This window comes from Oreochromis niloticus, linkage group LG10, assembly GCF_001858045.2.
Source record: "Oreochromis niloticus isolate F11D_XX linkage group LG10, O_niloticus_UMD_NMBU, whole genome shotgun sequence".
Lineage (NCBI taxonomy): Eukaryota > Metazoa > Chordata > Actinopteri > Cichliformes > Cichlidae > Oreochromis > Oreochromis niloticus.
This window is the reverse complement of record NC_031975.2, coordinates 13,023,541-13,048,734: the sequence shown is the minus strand read 5'-3', so window position 1 is coordinate 13,048,734 and position 25,194 is coordinate 13,023,541. Positions and strand designations below refer to the sequence as shown.

The 25,194-nt window shown below is 37.3% G+C and overlaps 1 protein-coding gene across 1 annotated transcript in view; it reads left to right on the top strand.

Moving 5' to 3' along the window:
• The window catches only part of LOC100708262 (ryanodine receptor 1), a 59,050-nt gene extending 33,856 nt beyond the window's left edge, over positions 1-25,194 (top strand). Inside the window, exons 83-112 of the mRNA XM_025910866.1 lie at positions 2,255-2,354; positions 2,426-2,505; positions 2,597-2,673; positions 2,762-2,835; positions 3,588-3,605; positions 6,912-6,992; positions 7,090-7,178; positions 7,371-7,499; positions 7,581-7,685; positions 11,720-11,801; positions 11,898-13,219; positions 13,326-13,408; positions 13,717-13,876; positions 13,970-14,056; positions 14,171-14,443; positions 16,297-16,427; positions 16,545-16,587; positions 16,668-16,801; positions 16,885-16,945; positions 17,024-17,170; positions 17,252-17,386; positions 17,469-17,625; positions 17,848-17,912; positions 17,985-18,085; positions 19,678-19,729; positions 19,827-21,634; positions 22,402-22,660; positions 22,911-22,944; positions 23,885-24,059; positions 24,149-25,194. Coding sequence (XP_025766651.1) covers positions 2,255-2,354; positions 2,426-2,505; positions 2,597-2,673; positions 2,762-2,835; positions 3,588-3,605; positions 6,912-6,992; positions 7,090-7,178; positions 7,371-7,499; positions 7,581-7,685; positions 11,720-11,801; positions 11,898-13,219; positions 13,326-13,408; positions 13,717-13,876; positions 13,970-14,056; positions 14,171-14,443; positions 16,297-16,427; positions 16,545-16,587; positions 16,668-16,801; positions 16,885-16,945; positions 17,024-17,170; positions 17,252-17,386; positions 17,469-17,625; positions 17,848-17,912; positions 17,985-18,085; positions 19,678-19,729; positions 19,827-19,922 — 3,882 coding nt within the window. The 3' untranslated portion in view covers positions 19,923-21,634; positions 22,402-22,660; positions 22,911-22,944; positions 23,885-24,059; positions 24,149-25,194. The remainder of the gene's footprint in view (positions 1-2,254; positions 2,355-2,425; positions 2,506-2,596; positions 2,674-2,761; positions 2,836-3,587; positions 3,606-6,911; positions 6,993-7,089; positions 7,179-7,370; positions 7,500-7,580; positions 7,686-11,719; positions 11,802-11,897; positions 13,220-13,325; positions 13,409-13,716; positions 13,877-13,969; positions 14,057-14,170; positions 14,444-16,296; positions 16,428-16,544; positions 16,588-16,667; positions 16,802-16,884; positions 16,946-17,023; positions 17,171-17,251; positions 17,387-17,468; positions 17,626-17,847; positions 17,913-17,984; positions 18,086-19,677; positions 19,730-19,826; positions 21,635-22,401; positions 22,661-22,910; positions 22,945-23,884; positions 24,060-24,148) is intronic.

Genomic DNA, 25,194 nt, shown 5'->3' with positions numbered 1-25,194 from the left:
GGATTTTTTTTTAAACATTGACAGGCAGTAGCAGCTGCTCTGCGCAGGCTTTACTACATTAATTGCGTCCAGTTGTGCACAGCGTCTCAGACACAGTAGTTCATTGTATACCCCAGTGCTGATTGTGCTCTTAGAAGAAACTGCCACTGAACCATTAAATACTTCCAGTGAGCTGTGTTTGTTTGCTCATTGATGTTGTGCTTCGTCATTATGTATCATTGCTTTAAACTACTAAAATATTGTATATAATATTCAAAAATGCCTTCCAAAACATTTGTGAGGGGTTATATGAAACTGGGGAGTCAGACATGCAGAAACTGGACCTAAAATTACATTGGATATCCTGTTAAAGTCCACTTAAATTCCAATGGCTATTAAAAAAAACATATACTCATTTTATAATGTCATTCCTCCCAGTTTATATAGCTGTTTTGTCTCTCTCTGTCTCTCTTTCCTCATTGTTCCATCTAATTAGTCTCACCTTCATAACACCAGTCTTTGCTAACTGAATGCTTGTGTTCAATGTTCCCTTCCCCCACTCACATAGCATACTGACAGACTACAGTGAAAGCCAGTGTAGAATATACAACACTAAAAGCTGTATCTACGTACACATAGTCGTAGCTTTAAAGTTTAATTCACGTAGTGCACAAGTCAGGCTTCACTAGAGAGTCAGGGACTGCAGGGTAAGTTTGAGGTCCAACTGCACGACACATAGCGGGTAGAGCTCGGCTAGGCATACGTGGGTGGTGGGAGGGTGGTTGGGAGTGGGGAGGGAGGGAGGGGGGCTTGGGAGCAGTGGTTGTTGTTGTTTTAGGCCCACTATGATACAAGTTGATATACAACGTGGCTGAACAGAGGAATGTCAATTTGCCTTCTGGATTCAGAGATATTCATTTGCTGTTTTTCCTTTCCATAAATGGCATTTAATATGCGATTGGCTCAGTGCTAAGAATAAAGATGAATATTGAAAGCCATTTAGATTTAAAAAAGAAAAGAGAGAAGAAGAAGAAGGGCTGAAGAAAAATGTTGTTTTTATTTTGCATGAATATTTGAAGTCATTTGTCAAAGTAAGCACAGACTGCTATGGAAAGCCAAAGAATTATCTCTGATACAGAAGAATAAAGGCTTTGATCCAAAGTATCTTCTTTGCAGGACCGCTGCATTTAAGAAACTTTGGGTGTCTACATGGCTGAAATGCTAAGCCAGTGGAAATGTTTCCTGTAGTCTAACGCTTGCTCCAGCCAGCAAACGTGAAGAAGTAGTGTAACAACCCTGTGACTAATGAAGTGAATTGAAAAAATGTGTGCAAGAGTCAGGTTTTGAATTGACACTGAAAATCTGAATCTTGATAAAATTATTGTAAAATCCATGAAAGGACATTAATAATTAATTGGTAATTCACAACGGTTAATGATTAATGTAGATTTTCTTTTTGAGGTACGTTCATTTTTCTACAAACATAGAGTGAAAAAAACTGTTAAACTGATTGGTGATGATGATTTAAAGCGGTAGGGATTTGTGTGAAAGGCAAGTGAATGTGAAATTAAATTTTAAATCTTAATTGATAGAATGGACTTTTTTTGATGAACCACTTTTTTAGCAAATATATACAGCACTTAACAAATTTATTAGCACCTCTTACACAAACAAGACAACACAAATATTTTAAAAATCTGTCAAAAAAATTGTTTAAAACTAAAAATTATGTGGTCATTTATTAATCAAAAAACAAACTGAATTATCAGATATTAATCAAGAATGACAGTCAATCAGTAAAACTACTTTTTCTTTTCAGTACTGCAATATAACAATTTGGCATCTTAGTAAAAAAAAAAATTCTAATAACAATTTACAATTCTTTCTGCTTTTCTATGAAAACGTGCATTTAAAAAAAAAGTCGATTGAAAACAACAATAATGATAATTTTGTATTAAAAATGTAATTTCAGTTTAAGAGCTTGTGCATACTGGTAAATGGTAAATGGCCTGCATTTGTATAGCGCTTTACTCAGTCCCTAAGGACCCCAAAGCGCTGGTGGATTAACCATTATAGAAACATAAAAAATATTTTGGTAATTAATAATACTGTTGATTTAGAGCAGCTGTGGCATAAATCCTACATTGGGTGTAAGAGATTTGTTCAGCACTGCATATATATTTGTAATTTGATTCTATAGTCCATCCTACCGTTTTACCTTCTCTCTGTGACATAAAATGGGAGCAAAGCCTCATAATGTTTGTGTTGACCGCAGGAAAAAGAAATGGAGAAACAAAGACTCTTGTACCAGCAGTCTAGACTGCATAATCGTGGCGCTGCAGAAATGGTCCTGCAAATGATCAGTGCCTGCAAAGGTAGTCTTTATCCTTATGTTTGGTTAGCTTTGTTTACCCGCATTGTGTTCATGGCTTATTGTTTCCTGCAGGTGAAACGGGCCCAATGGTGTCTACAACCCTCAAGCTGGGTATTTCTATCCTTAACGGTGGGAACAGTGAGGTTCAGCGGGTATGCCTTTTTAAAATAAACACATGTAATTATAAATTTGGAGATACCTCTAAAGAAGACCCTTTATTGAATTACCCTTATTTGTTGACAGAAAATGCTGGAGTACTTAAAGGACAAGAAGGATGTGGGCTTCTTTTTGAGTGTCCAGGCATTGATGCAGACTTGCTGGTCAGTGTTCAAATACTCAACAAAAGTGTAAATGTGGTTTATAATTTTTAATAGTAAACAGGAAAAAAAAGCTTTCTATTCTGTGCAGTGTCCTGGATCTAAATGCCTTTGAGAGGCAGAACAAGGCAGAGGGGCTGGGCATGGTTTCAGAGGAAGGCACCAGTAAGTCTTCATGCTGTTTTTCTTAAGCATCACCTTTTCACATTGAACAGCAGAAAAGGTGTTACACTGCAGCTGCTGTTATATAGTCGATGATCAGAATCATTTATAAATGCAGATTATGGTGTTGGCTGTTAAACCATCGCATTACACAGTAATATACGCTTTGAGTAGTAAAAAGACACTGGAGGAATCAAATGCATATACTTTAGACTCTTTTCCTGTGTAAACCACAATAGCAAAGTAAAAAGATTCAAAGGAGTTTTGAAAGGTCAAGAGAAATCACTTTCTGTAATTCAACTGAAGAATAAGTGAGTACCTATTCATGCCATTGTTCATTTTATCACATGAATGATGAGATTTAAGACATTTTAAGCATCTATTAATTCATCTTTGTTTAAATCCATCTGTGCCATTACTGTACAAATTTTCATTTATTGAGTGATTAGTTCCTAACATAAAGTATTATTAACCCTTGGATAACTGTTAAAGAATTACATATTCATGATTTAACTTAAATTGGTTCAAATGTTTCCCTCTGTATGTTTAGTAGTTTGTCTATTGGGCTTCACCTACTTTTTTCATCTAATTCTGGAGGTTAATTTAAAGTTCTAGCTGAATGAATTTGCCATGGAATGTTGTTAATCTCCCCCTCCTCATCTCTTAGTCCTCTTCTGTTGTCAACACACTGATCCTCTCTCCCTTCCCCACGATCACTGCCACCTCTCCCTTGTCCCTCCTTTCATGGCCCTCAGACTTGAACCTAGATCGGGGTAAATCATGTTTCTGTCCATCTGCCTCTCTGTCCTACTGCTGCTCCTCTTTCACTCCCCTGTCCTTTTTTGCTCCCTCATTTCTCTTTCTAACATTGAAGAGAGGATTGGATGCCTCTCCATCTTTCATGCTCACAGCTCGCGCCCTTCCTCACGTGTCTTGTTCATTCCAAAAAGCCTTGGATGGAATCCGGTCTTTTCTGCTCATGAACGACTATTGAAACTGGGAATGAAACTTTCATGAACGATATTTGTTATGAATAGTGATAGAGCTCCTCATTTCTCAACCCTAATACCTTCTTGCACATTTCTTAATCACATGACTTATAAAGAGGCTGTTCTTATCTTGAAACATGGCCACAAATGATGCTATAAACTAAACTATATAGAGCTAAAGTTTTGAAAGTCTCCTCGATTGTTATTTATTTCAATTTGTGAAATTATGAATAAATGTGGCACATCCAAATATACATCTCCTTCAAATTAAGTTTCATGTGACAAGAAATGTGTGGTTTCTCGGATGTACTCTATCATGCACTGGATTCCCTTCAGCCTTTTGTTGGACAAAACCCCAACCTCTCTGACATTTACGTCAAAAGCTTGTATATGCTGCACGATACTGCGTTTGTGTGCTTGTTCCATGTAGCCAGCGGTGAACGGGGAATTGAAAAGAAAAGAGAAAATTAATCAATCAAGTAATATCGCGGGTTCACCTCTGACTGCTGCTAACATTTCACTTTACTGCTTTGTTTCTGTCTGTACAAGAGTCCTTTATCATTGTCTCAGTTTATACATGTTGTGACCAAATGTTTGTTACTGTCTCAGTTTTTTTGTTTTTTTTCTCTTTAAATTTAGTGTATGCATGTGATGCTGATGCCTCGTGTATGGTGCCTGACATGTGCTTGTATGTCAGACTTTGTCAAACCGCAGTCATTTGTATTTCTTTGATTTATATTAAAACCCTGTTTCCCAAAAAATTGGGACATTGTGCACAATATTGTTAAACACTGAAACAAAAGGAGTGCAACGTATCAAATTTTGGAACTGAGAAATTGTATTCTTTTTTTAAAATCCTCACTGTGAATCTTATTTTAGCAATAAGTACATTAAGAAGTTGGGATACGACAATAAACAGCTGAAAAAGATGCATAATATCACTAAAGAAACTTAAAGAAAATGGAGATATGGTTTAAAACTGAAAGAATTTTATCAGAAAAAGATTTTATCATCCGCAGTACTTAATGTTATTCAAAGATTTGAAGCATCAAGAGAACACAAGGGAAAGCACTGAAACTCGCAACTCTCCACACAACTCTGTGCACAGGGGTCAAAACTGTGATTGAATGGACGTGATCTTCAGTCCCTCGATGACAATGGATTACACAACACTGCTTTAATAGCAGGCGTGATTATGTAATGAAAGTCACTACAAGGGCTCAGAAGCATTTCTGAAAACAATTGTCAGAACCTACAAATGCGAGTTATAACCCGACCATGTTTAAAAAAAACCCCCAATAAAACAAAGATTTAAGAAGGCCTCAATATGGAGTTTAGTTAAAAACTGTCCTCGATCTATCGAGTTAAAATTAGAAACTGTTTTTGGAGCTAAGGAAGCAGAGTCCTCCGGGCTAAAGAGGAGAGCAACCGTCTGGCTTGTTTCAGCACAAAATTATAAAGCTAGCATCTGTGAGGGTTTGGGGGGGGGGGGGGGGGGGGGGGGGTACAATAAGGAATGTGGAAACCAAAAATTTTCCACATTACAAAGCCTCAGCTCTAACATGGAACAATATTTACAAATTTTGAGCAGCAAATGCTGCCAACTAGACAGCAGTGTTTTTTAGATGTTCCTTTTCAGTTTCAGTTTTAGAGTCTGGTGAACTTCAGTGAAAGCATGTTATGAAAAAAGAAAAGCTTTATAGACAATCAAAGGAGATCCTGAACTGGTAATGCAAGATTATTTATGTTATCAGTTCCCAAACTCAAACTGTTAACATTAAATCTGTTACTTGTGGCAAACATTTCTGCTAAACTGTATCAAAGCTTTTACAGTCATGACATCCAAAAGTCTGGTGGCTCTGAGAGGTCAAACACACTACAACTAATTACCATTAAATAGAAAAACGATGAAAAAGCATATAAAAACAATGGAAATTTTAAAAAAAACACACACACAAGCTGCAAAAGTGCACAAAACAAACCTCACAAAATTCACAGAAGTGTGAAGCAAAACACACATTTCGTTATGGCAGGTGTGTCAAACATAAGGCTCGGGGCCCAGAATTGGCCCAGCAAAGACTCCAGTTCGGCCCGCTGGACAACTTTAAGAATATAAAGAAGTTTGTAGATTTAGAACTTTTTATTTTACAGCTTTTCCTATTGATAAGGCCATCCCCATTGCCCCTCATAACACACCAAAGCAATTACCTAACAGACAAACAATGACAATAAGGTCAGAGGTCAAGTTTTCTGAAAATCTTGTGAATCCGATAACTCGAGAACAATGTGAAGCAGAATTTTGAAATGGATACCACACATGTATCTGCTAGTACACTGAGGTGTAGAACTGACGGCCACCAGTATTTTTCTACTTCCACTGTGCTTTATTAAATGTTTTGTAAATGGTAAATGGCCTGTATTTATATAGCGCTTTACTAGTCCCTAAGGACCCCAAAGCGCTTTACATATCTAGTCATCCACCCATTCACACGCGAGGCTGCCGGACACTGGCGCCACCGGGCCCCCTGACCACCACCAGTAGGCAACGGGTGAAGTGTCTTGCCCAAGGACACAATGACCGAGACTGTCCAAGCCGGGGATCGAACCGGCAACCTTCCGATTACAAAGCAAACTCCCAACTCTTGAGCCACGATGTGTGCTTTTGCATTGTTTTTCTATTTTCTGGTGTTTTCTTAAGTTGAAGTGCTCTATAAAAATGATGTTTAAAAAAAAATCTCAGTTTCAACATTTCGTATGTTTTGTAAAGTAAACCAGTTAAATAGTATAGGGTCTTTTTTCCTGACATTTTAAAAAGCTTCCCACGTTTTTTAGGAAATGGGGTTGAATTTGAAAAAAAAAAAGAGTCATCCTTAATTTTATTGAAACGAGCAGCACTCAGTCAGAGGTGGTTATTGAGGTGCCTGATACTAAAATCCTTGTATTCATGATGGTAAGTTGAGTAATGAATTTTAGTTATTATCCTCACATTTCTTATACTCAGATAAGTTGTTAGACTTTTTTAACGTTATGTGTAATCTGATTTAGCTCGAATGTATCTCTTTGATTCATTCATTTGTCTTATCTTTTTAGATGAGAAAGTGATGGCAGATGATGAGTTCACCTGTGACCTCTTCCGTTTCTTGCAGTTGCTTTGTGAAGGTCACAATAATGGTGGGAATTACTCATGTGTCAAATGAGAGTAACAATAAACTGAGCCACTCATGAATCACATATCTTCTTATTCAAAATTATGTCAATTTTAATGCAGATTTTCAGAACTACTTGCGGACTCAAACAGGCAGCACAACCACCATCAATGTCATCATCTGTACAGTGGACTACCTTCTCCGTCTCCAGGTACACTGGCTGCAGTTAGTGCACCATATACAGATTGAAAATAAAGGTTTTAAGGCTATGGTGGGGCTTGTGATATTGCAAAGCTACACATATAGTAAAAGGAGTTTCTCTTTTAAACATTTTAAAACTATGCAAGTGTTTTCGCAGTATGGTATCAAAATTTCTCTAATGACCCCTTATTTTTCATTCAAGGAGTCTATAAGTGACTTCTACTGGTATTACTCTGGGAAGGATGTCATCGATGAACCAGGCAAAAAAAATTTCTCCAAAGCTATGACAGTGGCAAAACAGATTTTCAACAGTCTAACTGAATATATCCAGGTAACACTGGAGCAAATCAGGCCTTTATACAGAGTGGATGCTTTTGCTGTTTTGCGTAAAACACATAGTCTCTCGTTTCAGGGTCCATGCAATGGCAACCAACAGTCCCTGGCCCACAGCAGGCTGTGGGATGCTATTGTTGGCTTTCTTCATGTCTTTGCCCACATGATGATGAAGCTGGCACAGGTATGTACATATAATTCAATCAATCGAATTAATTCCAAATTAAATGTATTTATTTCTTTGTAGACGTGAAGACAGTGTTGTCTCTGTTCTGTAACATCATCAATTCACCTCCTGACCTCTCATGCTGCATTTTATTTTCAGTGACCATGAAAGAAAGTCAGTGGTAAACATAAAAGGTGTGATGCCCATTACATGTGAATTATACCTCTGCATCACATCTATGCTGTAACTTATGCCATGAAATGCAACCGCATTTTAACCCTACGCCACAACTTTCTGCGTAACCTGACGTGCGCCTTTCAAGAAATGTAGCTACACGTCTGCTTGATGCGTACTACAACGAGTTAAATGACGTGGAAGGTTGCAGTGTAGGGATGAATATGAGTTTCTGGTTACTACCTAAGTTAGGACGTAGATTTTCTGCATAAATCCAAATCAAGCTTCAGCTTTACAAAAAAAAAAGCTTTAGCTTTACACTGATGGTGTTTGTATAGCATGTTAAACTACTCAGTGTAGACGTGGTATCAAGAAAATCTTTTTGAAGTACCTCCACTGGTTTTATACTTTACAATGGTTCTTTCCTTTACTTGCACATGAAAAAGCTCTGTTGTTATAAACCTGACAGTAAACACATAAACTTTTCTGTTAAACAATTGACAGAAGCACCTTACAGTACACCTCAATATTACAGAAAATATTACAATTTCTATTTTTTTAAATATTTATTTTATTTCATTTTGTATTTGATTGGTCATTTCAGTCATATTTTGACATGTTGCCTAAGTACTAGTGTAAAAGATTAAATTATAATTTTGTGAGTTTCATGTTACTGCTTAAATATCAGTTTTATGGTATTATTTATGCAGGCTCTCCGTGACAATGGTTTCCCTTTCTGGGAGATCATTGTTATTTGACTACCTGCACCTTTTCCTGTTGTGAATTGCCTTGTGTAAAAAATAGAGTTCATCAGCATTTAATATAATACACATTAAGAGATTTAATAATAAGACTTGCCCAGTTGATTCTATACCATTTACTATTTTAATTTAAAACTATACCATATAGTTATACTTTAAGATGAACTCAGTTACCTATTTATGAATTCATTACTAAAAAGTTGAACTACTGTTCAAAACATGGGAAAAGGGAACTGTAAATCAATTACTATGGTTAAAAAAAATATTTATAATATTTATTTAATTTGTATGTTGTCCGACAAAGAAAAAGAAATGCTTTACAGAAAGTGTTCCTTAAGTCTTTCAGACTTTAATAAGTTAGAGAAAGGTTCAACAGTCAGTGAAATGGTTGGTGTGTAAATAGTCTGTTAAAATGTGGTGATTTCATCATCAACAGAAAATAATGGCATTAAAAGTTTTAGAGAATCCAAAGACATCTCTGTACACTAGAGACAAAGCTGAAAACCAGTCGTGTGGTGAAGATCTTTGGGTCCTTAAGCAGCTCTGCATTTAAAAATGTATCGGGTTATGTCATGTATTAGTGCTTCAGTGCTTAGGAGCAGTGGAGTACAGGCAGGCCTCTGGTCCAAACCTGTGTGGTTTATGAAGGAGGCTCAAAACTGTTGAGTATCAAAAATCTCAAACCAAACAAAAATTCTTATATACACTTGACCACATAAATAGCAAACTATTGTTTATTGCCAGAGGTATGTTTAGCACCAGGAGTTTTAAATGAAATATTATATAATAATGAGCAAACATGATTTTTTTCTTTGTTGCTTTCAATTATTATAACTATACACAGTGTTAAAGCGTTTTCTAATTGGATGATTTTTAAAATACAGAAAGCTATTTGTGATGCTCGTGCTATAAACAAAAGGTCAAAATATTTACATATGTTGACATTTCCATTCTGTTTAGTGCATTAATCCTCTGCAGATAACTGAGGCTAATAACATTTATCATTGATAGCTTTTGCATGCATAATCTTTTTAAACATGTGGCCAGATTAAGAGATGACCTATGCTTGATCTGTAAGTTCCCAGCTCAGCATATTTTAACAAATATTACACACCTAAAACAAATTACCTTACCGTGTGCTTTTGCTCTTTAGCTGATAGTCTCACAGTCAGCTTCTCTGTTTTACATTTATCATTGTGTTTCAAAGTCTACATTAAACTTGCATTGTTTTGCTGTCAAATGAAAGAAAGCACACACGCAAAATGTAAAAAACAAATGTGAGTGTATTTTGTTTAACACCTGAATAATTTATTTATTATTGAAATTGTCTTCCACATGGTCAATGCAGGGTAAAGTATGTATCTACTTTTTTTATTTATTAATGCAGTATTGTGTTTACTAGTGTTTCATTTATTCAATGTTGGTTTCTCTTATCAGGCTGTTTTATATCCACCTGCTTTTAACAGAACTCAGTAAGAGTCAGTATTTACTTAATGCTGATTACAGTGTATTTCCAAACAAAACTGACATACTAGCATGTTGAGTCATTTGAGGAAATAGAAAAAAAGTTTCATATATATATCAGATTTTATTTTATTTTTTATTTTTTTCAGTACACTATACAGTGAACTAACCCTTTCTGTAGCACATTAGGCCTCATGAACAGCAAACTGTATATTTTCAGACACTGCAATAGTCTTTTTGGGTTTTTTTAGTTTTTTTAGTTTTTACCCTATAAAGCAATTTTCAGAATTATGTTAGCACCATGAGTTTTAAAGCAACAGCCTTATAATTAAAAACAAACACAGTTTATACTTAGTCAGTTTGTGACAAAGAAGCAGGTGACTACAAAACTTCCTGAGGGAGGGCCTGACTTTTAACCTCAACTGTTGGAGTATACACTTTAATATGAAATTATTTTGTCTTTGAAAATACACTTTAATGTGACATCCACTTCGTGTGCACACATTTAACAGAGATTACAATTTTTTAACATCTTTTTTTTTTCCATTTATGGTGTGTTGAGCTGTGGCTTGTGTGTTGCTTCGATTTAAAATAACTATAAATCTATGAATTTTTTGTAGTTTTTCCTCTGTACACCACCATAGTGCAGTTTAAATCAAACAGGCTTTCAGCTTTAATTCAAGGGGTTTTACAACAATTTGGAATTACCTCTTGATGAATTACACAGTCCCGACCTTGTCTCAAAATTTACTGGATAATTAAAAAAAATAAACATATCAGAGAAATAACATAATACTTTAGGAGAATCCAAATCAAATATCTGGTACAAACCTACAAAGAAGGAATGCAGTGGTGAGCTCAGCAACACCAAAAGGCCTGAGAGACCACAAAAGACAACTGATGTGAATGATGATAGAATTTCCTTATTGATGAAGAAAAACAACTTTACAACATCTAACCATATCAAGAACACTCACAGTCAGTGCATTATTCCTAAGCTCTGCAATCAAGAGATGCCTTCATGAATGTAAATACAGAGAGTTTACAACTAAGTGCAAACCACTAGTTACACTCAAGAACAGTGCAACATAGTCATTGTCTGCAAATTATTTTAATCCAGGTATCATAATCAATCGTTAAATTTTAAATTATATCCCTTAGTTCTGTTACTTTTGAGTATCTGAGTAGCTGTGTATAAAACTGGTAATTCTCTGTGGTGGTACACAGAGGCAGAACTACAAAAATGGTATCTTTGTCCAGTAAATTATGGACCTAACTCTACATTTACACACAAGCTTCTGCTTTAACTTCTAATGCTCACTGTCATAGAAATATAATATTCACAAAGGGGTACATGAGATTTAAGCACTGTTTTATCACAAAAATGGGAAACAAAGTGTTCACATTATGGCATTGTTTCATAAATTCTCTCAGCATGACGATTTGGTTCATTAACATCCTCCTTTGTTATGAATGTGATTGTATACAACACACGGTACTTTGAATGTCCACTTCTTATCATAACAAGGTTTTGGGTTCCTGACACTTACAGTATAACTTGTGCTTTCAACTTTGCCAAAGACTGTGTCTTTATGTTTCAAGACAGTATTGTTGTCATTACTGTAAGGTCTTGTTCTTCTTTCATGGTCACAGGACTCCAGCCAGATTGGTCTGCTGAAGGAGCTTCTTGACCTACAGAAAGATATGGTTGTTATGTTGCTGTCTTTATTGGAGGGTAAAATAACTTTCTCATCGCTTTCATGTCAGTTTTCATCTTTTTATCCTTTTCCAGTTTGTTTGTTTTTTTAAATTCTGCTTTGTATTTATTCAGGAAATGTGGTAAATGGTACAATCGCTCGCCAGATGGTAGACATGTTGGTAGAGTCCTCCAGCAATGTGGAGATGATACTCAAGTTCTTTGACATGTTCCTCAAACTGAAAGATATCGTGGCCTCAGATGCTTTCCGTGATTATGTGACAGACCCTCGAGGGCTGATCTCAAAGAAGGACTTCCAGAAGGCGATGGACAGTCAAAAGCAGTACTCCCCCTCTGAGATTCAGTTTCTTTTGTCCTGCTCAGAAGCAGATGAAAATGACATGATCAATTATGAAGAGTTTGCCAGTCGCTTCCAGGAACCCGCCAAAGACATTGGCTTCAACATTGCTGTGCTGCTCACCAATCTGTCTGAGCATGTCCCTCATGACACCAGGCTACAGAACTTCCTGGAACAAGCAGAGAGTGTGCTGAACTACTTCCGTCCGTTCTTGGGGCGTATTGAAATAATGGGAGCCAGCAGAAAAATTGAACGCATCTACTTTGAAATCAGTGAGGTTAACCGCAGACAGTGGGAGATGCCTCAAGTAAGAGAGTCCAAACGGCAGTTCATCTTTGATGTCGTCAATGAGGGTGGCGAATCAGAGAAGATGGAGATGTTTGTCAACTTCTGTGAAGACACCATCTTTGAGATGAATATAGCCTCACAAATTTCAGAGCAGGAGGAAGAGGAAAAGGGGGAAGAAGAAGATGAAGGGGAAGAAGGGGGAGGTGAGGGTGGAGGAGGTGGGGAAGGAAATGGAGGAGGAGATGAGGATAATAATGGAAGGGAAGGGCCACATGAATCAACCTCTGCCTTTGCAGATTTTATAAACAGCATGTTAAGCTTCCTCGGCATTTTCACCTTCCGTAACCTTCGCAGACAGTATCGTAGAGTGAGAAAGATGACCTTCAAGGAGATTGTAGTGGCCTTGTCCACTTTTTTCTGGACCATACTGATGAGTATACTACACTTCATTTACAATGTATGCAAAGGTATCTTTATGATCATCTGGCAAACACTGTTTGGAGGTGGCTTGGTAGAGGGAGCCAAAAATATCACAGTCACTGAGATTTTAGCCAGCATGCCAGATCCCACCCAGGACGATGTGCATGGCGATGGACCAGGGGAGCCAAGGACAGGGGAGGAACAGGACACTGGAGGTGTAACAGATACTGGTGAGACTGGGAGTGGAGAGGAAGAAGAGGAGGATACCCAAGAAAAAGAGGGTGGGAGGATACCAGGAATGGATGCTCCAGGTGGACTTGGAGATATGGGTGTGGAGGCACCAGTTGAACCTCCAACTCCTGAAGGAACTCCCATAACAAAGAGAAAAATGGTAAGGAGTAGCTTAGTCTTATTCATCAGTTGTTTGTGATTATACATCTACCAAAAATGTGGATAGAAAAAATCAAGTCTTGTGCAGTAGATTCTTTTGTCTACAGGCACCAGAAGAGACTGATGCTAGTCAGAAACCACCAGAACCTCCTCCTGTAGAAGAACCTCCTACGGAGCCTGAAAAGGCTGAGTAAGACTCTTTAGTTGGTGATGTGTCTATACTAATTTGCTTCAAGCATTTCTCTCTCCTTTCCATGGATCTAAATCAGATTATACTTTTTAGCCAGGACAGTCTAGGAGGATAACAAAAAGCAACTATGAACAGTTTGAGGTTAATGATTATCTGAATGCACATTTTTATGAAATGGGTTGGTTTTCATTGCATTGAAGCAACTTCCCGAGCTAAGAAAAAGACCGTGGACGTTTTAGTGCACTGTGATTTTTAAATTGATGGAATGAACTGATATGACATTAACTCAAGACTGTTTATTTTTTTAGTGCTGAAACTGGAGAGAAAACAGAGAAAGAATGTGAGAGCAAAGAAGAAGTAGAACCAGAAAAACCAAAGAAATCAGCAGCCAAAAAAGACAAGAAGCTGAAAAAGGGTGGAGGTTTTCAAATCTGGACTGAGCTGGAAACCCAAAGGAATAAATTTATGGTAGTATTTGTGTCAAAAGTGATTTTGTTGTGCAATTTTAATGTCAGTATGAAGTGATTGATCAGCTGAAGAATATTTATCTGTCTTTTATAGAACTATCTTTCCAGAAACTTCTACAACCTGCGTTTTTTGGCTCTGTTCCTTGCATTTGCCCTGAACTTCATTCTTCTTTTCTATAAGGTAAAAAGAAATACCTTTAATTTAATCTATCCCTTTTTTACCTGGAGACTGGGATGAGTCTGTTTAATGTGGCTACTGTCTGTTCATTGATCATTTTACCCTGTCAACTCTTAGGTGTCGGACAGCCCGCCTGAGGGTGAAGAGATGGAAGGCTCTGGACTATCTGAGGGAAGCGGGCTGTTCGAAGGGTCTGCGTTGTTTGAAGGTTCAGGCGAAGAGCTTGAAGGATCCGGAATTAATGGTGGAGGAGATGAAGATGAGGAAGATGTTCCAGTTTATTACTATTTAGAGGAGAGCACTGGATACATGCAGCCTACTTTGTCCTTTCTTGCGATGCTTCACACAGTCATTTCATTCATCTGTATCATTGGCTACAACTGCCTGAAGGTAAGCTGGACAAACATTTTAAAATGTACTAGTACATAGTAAAAAATGATTTCATAGAAAAAAATAAATTTATGTTTAATTCAGAAAGGCAAATTTTCAAATTTTTATAATCATTACATGTAAAATAAATTTTTCAGGTTTTATGAATCACAAAGGTCAGAAATCCAGTATCTCAAATTATTAGAATATTTCCTAAAATGAATTACAATATAGAAATGTCCATCAAAAAGTATGTTCATTTATTTACTCAATATTTGTCTGAGACTCATTTATAAATATCTGCATCAGTACGGCTGAGGTCTTTTTTGAAGCCCAGGTTGCTCTGATAGTTCCCTTCCTCTCATCTGTATTTTTGGTTCAGGTGTTTCTCATCTTCCTCCTAACAGTAAGGTCAGGAGAGCATTGGGTAGCCGAACCATAACATGATCAGAAAACCCTGGTACTTCTGGTACTATGTGTAGGTGTTAGGTGTTGGAAATCGGTGTCTTCATAAAGCTTGTCAGCAGATGGAAACATGAATTACTCCAAAAACTTCTAGATGCCTAAATTGACTTTGGACTAGATGAAACACAGTGGACCAACCACCAAAAACACCAGCAAATATCACGGTACCCCAAATCATCATAGATAGCAGAAGCTACACTGGACTTCACACATCCTGGTTTCTGTGCCTCTGCATTCTTCCTACAGACTTTGGATCCAATTTCCAAATGAAATACAACATTTATTTTCATCTGAGACAATTCAAGCAGTTCAAACAATTCTGACGATGTCTCTAGTTCATGAGTGGCTTGATATTAGGAAGGCGACAGTTATAGCTCATTACCAAGCCTGACAGCAGCCTCAGTTAACTCGTTATGAAGTTCTCCTAAGTTTCTGAGTGGACTTTTATTAACAGTTCTCTCAAGGCTTCAGTGATTGCAGTTGCTTGTGCGTTTCTTCCTAGCATATTATCAATAATAGGCTTTGGCACAGTCCGCTGCAAAATATCAGCCTTTTCAGCACTGACCTTATGCAGCTTACCCTTCCTGTGGAGGGTGTTGATGTTTGTTATCTGCAGAACTGTCACTAGTCTTCTCCATGATTGTTGTTGCATTTACTTAGCCAGTCTAGGAGAAGGCAGTAGTTTGAATAGTATTTAATTAAACATTATAATACGCAAAATTACATATAAGAATTTGAAATACTGGATCTCATGGTCTAAGGTCCATAATAATCAACGCTAATGCTAAGCTAGCCAAGAACCCAGAGTGATGATAAAGCTGTGTTTGCTGACCCCAGCCCAGTAACTAGACCCTAAACTTCAACAGGTAACAAACAGATGAGTAGTCAGGCTGATGCCTCCGTTATTACCCGTTCATGTTTTTACAGCAGAAATACTGTGGCGATGGCTTTAAAGTCTCTTGATGCTGGTTTTCAACTTTGCTTTGTGCTGTCAGCTTTGCGTTCATACCTAAATAATGAGATCATGTATGTGTCCTCATTAGGATTGGGATTTGTGTTGGTGTATGGGGCTGTATGTTGTTAGGTCTGTTGTTAAGTAGTAATTATGATCCAGCACGTTTCAGGTCATTTGAAAGAGAAAGCAAAGTAATATAAAGAGTAGTATAATAAATAATTTTAACCTGGGAGTAATTAATTATGCTGCTTAGCAATTGTGGTGACTCTCAAAGCAAAGCCAGGGAGAATCAAATGAGAATCAGAGAGTCGATAATGAAAAAGAATGGAATGGAATTGCTAAATTTTTATCAATTTCCATCTCTATTTCTTCATCAATATTGACAGATTTTGATAAATCTTATTGAATCATCTGCATACCTCAGTGAAACAGCACTTCCTATCGTTTCTGCCAGATTCCTCTGGTCATTTTTAAAAGAGAGAAAGAACTTGCGAGAAAGCTGGAATTTGATGGCCTCTACATCACTGAGCAACCGGAGGATGATGACATCAAGGGGCAGTGGGACAGATTAGTCCTGAATACACCGTACGTAGATAAAGATCTAGAAATTTTTTAATAGTGAGAAGATAAAGCAGGTTCACAAGAAAATTCTGAAAAGCTTTTTTCTTAATGTAATTGACAAATGATCCTATTTCCCTACAGCTCTTTCCCAAACAACTACTGGGATAAATTTGTCAAGCGAAAGGTGAGTTAAGATTGACTCAGGTGGTCTTAACTTTGAGCTCAGTACAGCATGTTCACATGTAATGGCATGTCCATGTCCAGGTTCTTGATAAATACGGAGACATTTATGGAAGAGAAAGAATTGCTGAGCTCCTGGGGGTTGATTTAGCTTCCCTGGATGTGAGTCAACAACATGAGAAGAAACAGGAAGAACCAGATAACTCTGTGTTTGCATGGTATCGTATACAGTCAGATGCACATTTGGCATGATTTCTGAAAACTAAAACAAGCACATTAAAGAGAATGTTGTCTCTTTTAGGGCGACTTCTATTGACATCAAGTACCAGATCTGGAAATTTGGTGTGGTGTTCACAGATGGTGTAAGCAAACCTATATACTATATCATACTATACTATTTCTGCACTACATTGTACTAAATTATACACATCTCTTTGTAGACTTTTCTTTACCTCTGTTGGTACTTGGTGATGTCTTTGCTTGGGCATTACAACAACTTCTTCTTCGCCTGTCATTTGCTGGATATTGCGATGGGTGTCAAGACTCTTCGCACTATCTTGTCCTCAGTCACACACAATGGCAAACAGGCAAGAGCAGGAAATACTCACTAGCACTAATGTTGTTTAAGCTTCACTTTGCTCACTCTTCTTTCTTCTTCTCCCCGCTAGCTCATGATGACAGTGGGCTTGCTGGCCGTGGTTGTGTATCTTTACACCGTAGTTGCCTTCAATTTCTTCCGCAAGTTTTACAACAAGAGTGAAGATGAAGACGAACCAGATATGAAATGTGACGATATGATGACTGTACGTGATTGTGGATGATAAACAAACTTTGTACTTCCTCTCACAACTTTGCCACTTCCCACATTTTTTTTTTACTTTACAGTGTTATCTGTTCCACATGTATGTGGGTGTCCGAGCAGGCGGAGGCATTGGAGATGAGATTGAAGACCCAGCTGGAGATGAATACGAGCTTTATCGAGTGGTCTTTGATATTACTTTCTTTTTCTTCGTCATTGTTATCCTGCTGGCCATCATTCAGGGTACAGAAAATCCTCTCCTGGGAGACATTTATCAAATCCCTCATTACTCATCAAATGTTATAGTTGTATAATTGGTTTGAACTAAAAGTAAAGAAACACAATGGGACAGTGTGAGGAACATCTGGATAATTACTGTTGGCACAGAAAAGTGATTTTAGGACATGTTCGGCTCTTGACAGATTTTATACACACGTGTGATGATTGTGTTATTGTGTACTGCAGGTCTGATCATTGACGCCTTTGGAGAACTCAGAGACCAACAAGAGCAAGTCAAGGAAGACATGGAGGTACAGTCGTGTTCAGTGTTTATATTTTGCACACATTTATCATGCCACACTGAACACTGTTTTTTTGTGCAGACGAAATGCTTCATATGTGGCATTGGAAGTGACTACTTTGATACAACGCCGCATGGCTTTGAGACTCACACTTTTGATGAACACAACCTGGCCAATTACATGTGAGTGCCCCTCTTCTGTCTTATGGGTGTGGTGGACATAATGTGTAAACTATCTGCTTTCACTTGAGAGTATCAACATTTAAATTGAGTGGAGGGTTTAGGAGTTTCAGCTGTTTAGCATGCGCTACTCTCTTTTTAAAGGGAGGGTGTCCAAAAGTAATTGGACAGTTGACTCAAAGGCTATTTTATGGGCAGAGGTGGGCAATTCTTTTGTTATGTAAATATCAATCAAGCAGATAAAAGGGCTGAAGTTGATTTGAGGTGAGGTGTTTGCATTAGGAAGATTTTGCTTTGAACAGACAACATGCGGTCAAAGGAGCTCTCCATTCAGGTGAAACAAGCCATTCTTCAGCTGCAAAAACAGAAAAAACCCATCTGAGAAATGACTACAATATTAGGAGTAAGAAAAAGAAGAGAAAGAAAGAAATCACTGGTGAAGTCAGCAATGCAACAAAACCTGGATGTCCATGTAAGACAACTGTTGTGGATTATTGCAGAATCATTTCAATGTTAAAGAGAAACTCCTTCACTCCTTCCCAGGACATAGGCGTATCAATAGTCTACCATAAAGAGAAGACTGCATCAAAGTAAATACAGAGAGTTCACTGCAAGGTGCAAGCCACTCATAAGCCTTAAGACGGCTATATTTGACTTTGCTAAAAATATCTAAAAAAGGAAGCACAGATCTGGAAAAACATTATTTGGACAAATGAAACCTTTACCAGAATGATGGCATGAAAAAAGTATAGAGATGGTATGGAACGGCTCATGATCCAAAGCATATCACATCATCTTAAACACGGCTAAGGCAGTGTGGGCATGCATGGCTGCCAGTGGCCCTGGGACACTAGTGTTTATTGATGATGTGACACAGGACAGGACAGAAGCAGCCGAATGAATTCAGAGGTGTTCAGAGACATATTGTTTAATCAAATCCAGCTAAATGCAGTCAAATTGATAGGGCGGTGTTTCGTAATACAGATGGACAATGACCCAAAACATATAGGCAATGCAACCAAGCAGTTTATTAAAGCAAAGAACTAAAATATACTTGAATTACCAAGTCAGTCGCCTGATGTTAACCCAGTTGAGCATACATTTTACTTGTTGAAGACTAAACTTTGGACAGAAAAGGCCACAAACAAACAGCAACTGAAAGCTGCTGCAGCAAAGGCCTGGCAGAGCATTAAAAAGGAGGAAACCCAGCATCTGGTGATATCTATGAGTTCAAGACTTCAGGCTGTCATTGCCAGCAAAGGGTTTCCAACCAAGTATTAGAAATGAACATTTTATTCTTAGTTATTTAATTTGTCCAATTACTTTTGAGCCCCTGAAATGAAGGGATTGTGCTAAAAAATGCTTTGGTTTCTCACATTTTTATGCAATCTTTTTGTTCAACCCACTGAATTACAGCTGAAAGTCTGCACTTCAACTACATTTGAGTTGTTTCATTTAAAATTCATTGTGGTAATGTACAGAAGCAAAATTTTAAAAAAAGTTGTCTCTGTCCAAATATTTATGGGCTTAACTATAGTATATCTGTACATGGATGCACAAATGAGAAAATATTAACAGGATCTTTTTTTTTCCAGGTTCTTTTTAATGTACCTTATCAACAAAGATGAGACCGAGCACACTGGGCCGGTCAGTCTGAATGTTTTTATTACAGTTTTTCTTTAGTTAGTGTTTCCCATTCATTGTCTCACACTACCTCTTGTTTTCTTATATTATGTCTTTTCAGGAGTCATATGTGTGGAAGATGTACCAGGAGCGCTGTTGGGACTTCTTCCCAGCTGGAGACTGTTTCAGAAAACAGTTTGAGGATCAGCTCTCTTAAAATATTTCCTTCAAATATTTTACAAATGAGGTTGTCATGTCACTCATATCACAGCAAACTGGAATTGTCTAGAAAAATCAGGAAAATCCTGTTTGTGAACTATTAAGATGACTATTAATAAAAACTTTAATAATTTATATGGATAAATAGGAATAAGAAGGGATAAGAATTTGCCCTAGAAGGGAAATTCATGCCAGTCTTTTTGTAAAGTTTAGTCATTTAGCTACTTATTTGTAAAGTATTGCCTCTGACACAAATTTAGAGAATTTATGGATTTTGCTCATTAGTTTTCTAATGTCACTCACAGTTAACCTGTTTCAAAGAAAGCAACTTACTAGTTAATGTGCAGTAACTCAAGTAGACTACCACACATATCACAAATGCATATTAATTGTACTTACATACTATTCAATTCAATTATATGCTATGGTGGTTGTGGCATCATTGGAATTTTAGCATATTATTTGTTAGAACAGCTGATTTTTTCAGTTTTCATTTCTTCACATACAGTGTTTATGTTGAATTTTATTTACTGTGTTTTTTCCTAAATTAATGTAAAAGTCTGGGATAGTGAAAACATTAGGGTACATTACATTAGGGTAAGCTTGACTGTAATATCACTATTAGTTGATCTTGGACTTGGCATTAAACAGTATGTGTAATGCAGATGAGTTTGATCAGCGGTGGCTCAAGTAGCCTTATACACAATTAATAAACACACACAAAAAATGCAGCAAGCAAAAGCTGCAACTCAAAAAGAATGAAAAAGACAGAAAAATTAAAACCAGGTTAATGTTCACTTCAACCATTTTTAAGCTTTTAAAGTTTCTCAGTTTTATCAGGCACTCCACCATTCATTAGACAGTAATCCTCTTTAGCCTGAAACGATAAATGCATTTATTCACTGTCACCGAATCCCCAAGTGTGCATTCCACCAGTTAACCTTTACTCAACTATTTTTCAATGGATGCATTTTACTAGATTATATAATAATAGTTGATTAAAGGATATCTTCATTTAGATTATTTGTTGGTAACTTTGAAAAGTCATTGCAAGTTAGTTTGCATTTCAGCTACATTTACAACCCTGATAGGTTCCAATAAACCTACAATTTTTTAAATGTGGACTTATTTTTTTTTAAGTAAATGTAAGTGCACTATTGTCTGATTAGACACGGGTTGATAAATATTCACAGTTTAAGATAACAATGCACTAAATTGTCCCCAAAAAACCCCAAAATGTCATTATTTTTATTTTCATGACAGCAACAAAACTTCTGAAAGATTAATTATATTGTTGGCTTACTATTCATGGTGTGCATTTAATAAAAGAAATGGATGTCTGGTGATGGTTTGATGATTTCAAATGACTTTCAGTTGTAATATCCATTTGGTGTATGTAAAAGCAAATGGGTATTAAAAACAAACATTCAAAAACAATCAAATCATCCTGATTTACACAGTATCTCTGCACGCACTACAGCACTCTTTGTGTCATCACAGCCCATTTTCATACCATGCTGCTGAACTTTGACTCTGTGGAGCGTCCCAGCTGACTGGGGATTAAAGCTGAGCATTAAAAACTCACATTGAGCCTCGTGTGCTTTTTGGCCATTCTGTCTGCAAACATTTCTCTCTCAGCCCGTTGGAGTCACACATCGACTGTAAACATGAACATCTCGGGGATACATCAGGGGATGCTCAGGATGTATGGTGAGTTGGATCTTTACTTCAGGTGTGGATGTTTCTAGTGGTAGGCAAGTGTTGCTTTTTATAGGGCTTACGGTAATTTCCCAGTTTGTTGTGTACTTCCTGTCATGCTATTGCAAATGCAGATTTTGTTTATATATTTATGTATAATTTCCATTACATTGTCTATCTAACATGGAGATGGTGTTAAACAAAAGGATGATAAATAGGATAAGTTAGCAGTGCTCTTGAGTACAATTTTAATAGGAGAAACCTATCAGTTTTCTCATCTTTGTATCCATTAGCAACCATATTATGAGTTTTTCCTCAAATAGGTACAGACAAATCTATATATACATTGTTTCACTCAAGATTCAAAGCTGTGACAAATGCTGATAGAAACATGACCTAAAGCTGTAGTTTGAAAAAAAATGTTAAAAAGATGCTTAGACAGTTGGTATTTTAATACCCATATGTTGTTTACCATTGGCATATAGAACAAGTAAACACAAAGTGTGCGTGCGATTACACTATATGATGTGCACACGGTGGTCAACAGGATCTGATTCATGCTTGATCCTCCAACCATCTGACTGCCTTTAATCTGCTGGGATGATGGAATGACACAGTGTTCATTCTTTAATCCACATGTACAATGCTCCCTCTGCTATCTTGATCACTCTCAGTATGCTCTGGGGGTTTGTGGTTCTGATTGGAATTGTTTATCACATTGTCATTTTGTCAACAAGCATTTTCTACAGTTCAGCTTTCTCTCTGTATTTCTGGTTCAGGTGGATTTATTTTCAAACAGTGGAAGAAAAGATTTCTCCTTATAACTGCTGAAGGCAGTCTCCTGGTGTGCCATGATGCATCATCCCCTCCCAGCCAGCTGGTACTCTTGCAAAACAGTTGTGAGGCGATTGTGGAAGGCAAGGAGATCTTGGACCTACCTAAATTACCCTCCGGCGGGAGCAGAGATTGCTGCTTTGCTCTGATCCTGCCCCAGAATAAATATCTGCTTTTGCTGGCGGAAACCTCTGCAGAGTGCAGGTGTTCTGGGGCTTTCTCTGCTAACTCTTGGGCTTTGTTTTAGATTAATTCTGCACGCATTTTAGTTTAATATAACAAAGTTTGAGTGGTTTGGGAATTATGCCTTTTTGGCTATTTTGAAACATATATGTCAGGTGAAAGATACTTTAGCTACACATTCCAAAATTTCCAGGTATTCCATTGTTGTACATGAATTTATGTACATTATGTCTTGCATAAAGGTAATAACAATCGCTTTTTTCACTTTCAGCCAGTGGGTGAATGTGCTGAAAAAAGTGAAAAGGGTAAGTTAATAACATATTTATATTATTTATAATTATGTGTAATTATTTAGCAATAATGTTTACTATGTTCACCATCTATGTTTACCATCATTATTCAAATTGTAATTTGTTATCATACAAAACAGATGAACTCGATAGGACTGTCAGCAGCTTTTTTTTTTCTCACATTAATGCTGGCTATTATAGTAGAAGGGTCAAAGAACATGGGGCATCACACCATGCTTTGTATGGCAGATTGGTCAGAGTAGCCATGGTGACCCCATCTACTTTGATGCATACCACCTATCAAACCTTCTTGCAGACTATTTACACTCCTGGATGCTGCAGGATTTCCTTAGCCACACTGAAAAAAATGATGAGAAACTTAAAAACGAGTTCAATGTGCTGACTTGTCCTTAAAATTCCCCTAATCAGGATTCCTGAAGTCAAGTATGTATCTGCAAGCGCTGAAAAAACTAGAGCTTAGAGATACATACTGAAAGCGCCTGCTAGGGCACCTCTGTAAACAGTCCATGTCACAAAGGTCAAAGCTTTTGGCATCAAAAGGGAGACCTACACAATAGACAGGTAGTTTAAATGAATCTGACTGGTGCATGTCATTGCTATTCATTAAATGTGTGTACCCAAGAGATGCTTCACATAAAACAATGAATGTAGACCTTGTAATGGTGTTAGAAAGAGGGCTGTGAATCACCAGAGTCAGTAGGGCGAAAAAGTGTGAATATATTTTAAGAAAAATCCCTATTAGCATGTAAAATCACTATACACTACACTATAGACTCTTTGGAAATTAGATTAATTTATTCACATAAAGAATGTGCTCTGCACATTTTTTTGTGTGTTTTAATCAATCAATTAATTAATTCCTTTGAATTCCTGGCAGGCATTGTGTTGGGAACATTATTTTTCTTTAACAGCATCTTCATTTTCTTTTCCACAGAGTCTCTCATCACCTCTCAGTCCTTGCAAGCGACATCAGATGCCACAACCACGTATTACTCTTCAAGATCTTGTGCCTGAGCAAATCCTGGATAAAGATCCACCAACTCCACCTGTCAGCGACACAGAGTCATCCTCCCCTGGGCCGATGACTGGCGCTTCCCCGAAGGAGAAAGGTGAACACTGGTGTTTCTTCTATTTTCATGTAAAAATGTTGCATAGATAGTTTATTAAAACATGTTTTTCAAACTGTTCATTTCAACAGGCAGGAATTCTTCCCGTACTAAGTATCATAAAGGAGGTGCATATTCAGCAGGCTGTTTGCGTCACGGCACTATCAATAATGCCCAAGCAATGAAGGCAGTTTATCTGCTGATGGGAGGGGCCGCTGCTTCATCTGCCATGGGTTATTTAGGCGCATGCTCATCTTCTAATCTGGAAGCCAAAGCCCCGGATCTGCCACTCAACACAGATTTCTCCAGCATAGGACCAGCAGGAGGGTACCACACTGGCACTCCTGCACTCAACTCCCCCCACTTTAACAGCTTTGACTTTGAAGTGGCAGACTCTGATTTTGACGCTTTTGATTGTGGTGGATTTACTTTCTAATAATCTGCTTGTTGGAGACTGTGGATACGGATATATTTAATGGTACTGAACAAGTTGTTCCCACATATTTTGTCAAAATGACAAAACCACGTGAGGATATTTTATTAAGGGATCAAAGAAATAACCCTGAATGTCAGTCAGTAAACCTGCAGTAATAGAATTGTTGCTCATGGGTGTAGTGGCAATGAGTGTGAATTCAACACTGACAGAAATGTGATGTGCATTTGGGCAGTAATACTGAGGTTCATCATTTTATTGTTGTGTTGTTTTGTCACTATCATTTATCATACAAAATATCAATTACAGCAATTTTAATAACACACGTGACTCCATCCTGTGGAAGAATATTGTGTGTTGTTTTGGTTTAAATGTTCCTCTGTGTTTAATGGAGGCTCTGGATATTATGGGTACTAATTGAAGACTGGTAGCATGATACACTTAAGTACCATTTGTGCGTAGTGTTGAGAGAGTCTTAAAAATTATGTAATAACCCAGATTGGATTCAAATCCATCTGTAATAGAAACATTGACAGTGTTCAGCTTCTGACCGAGGACAAACTACTAGAGCTCCTCTTAATCTTTTTTCAGGTACTGTGTTCCTTTCAAACATTCAGCTGTTAATTTTCCTTGGATTTATGTTACATTCAAAGTAATTCTGTCTGAGTTCATTTCCTTTAAATGAATAAAAGCATTGTGTGGAAA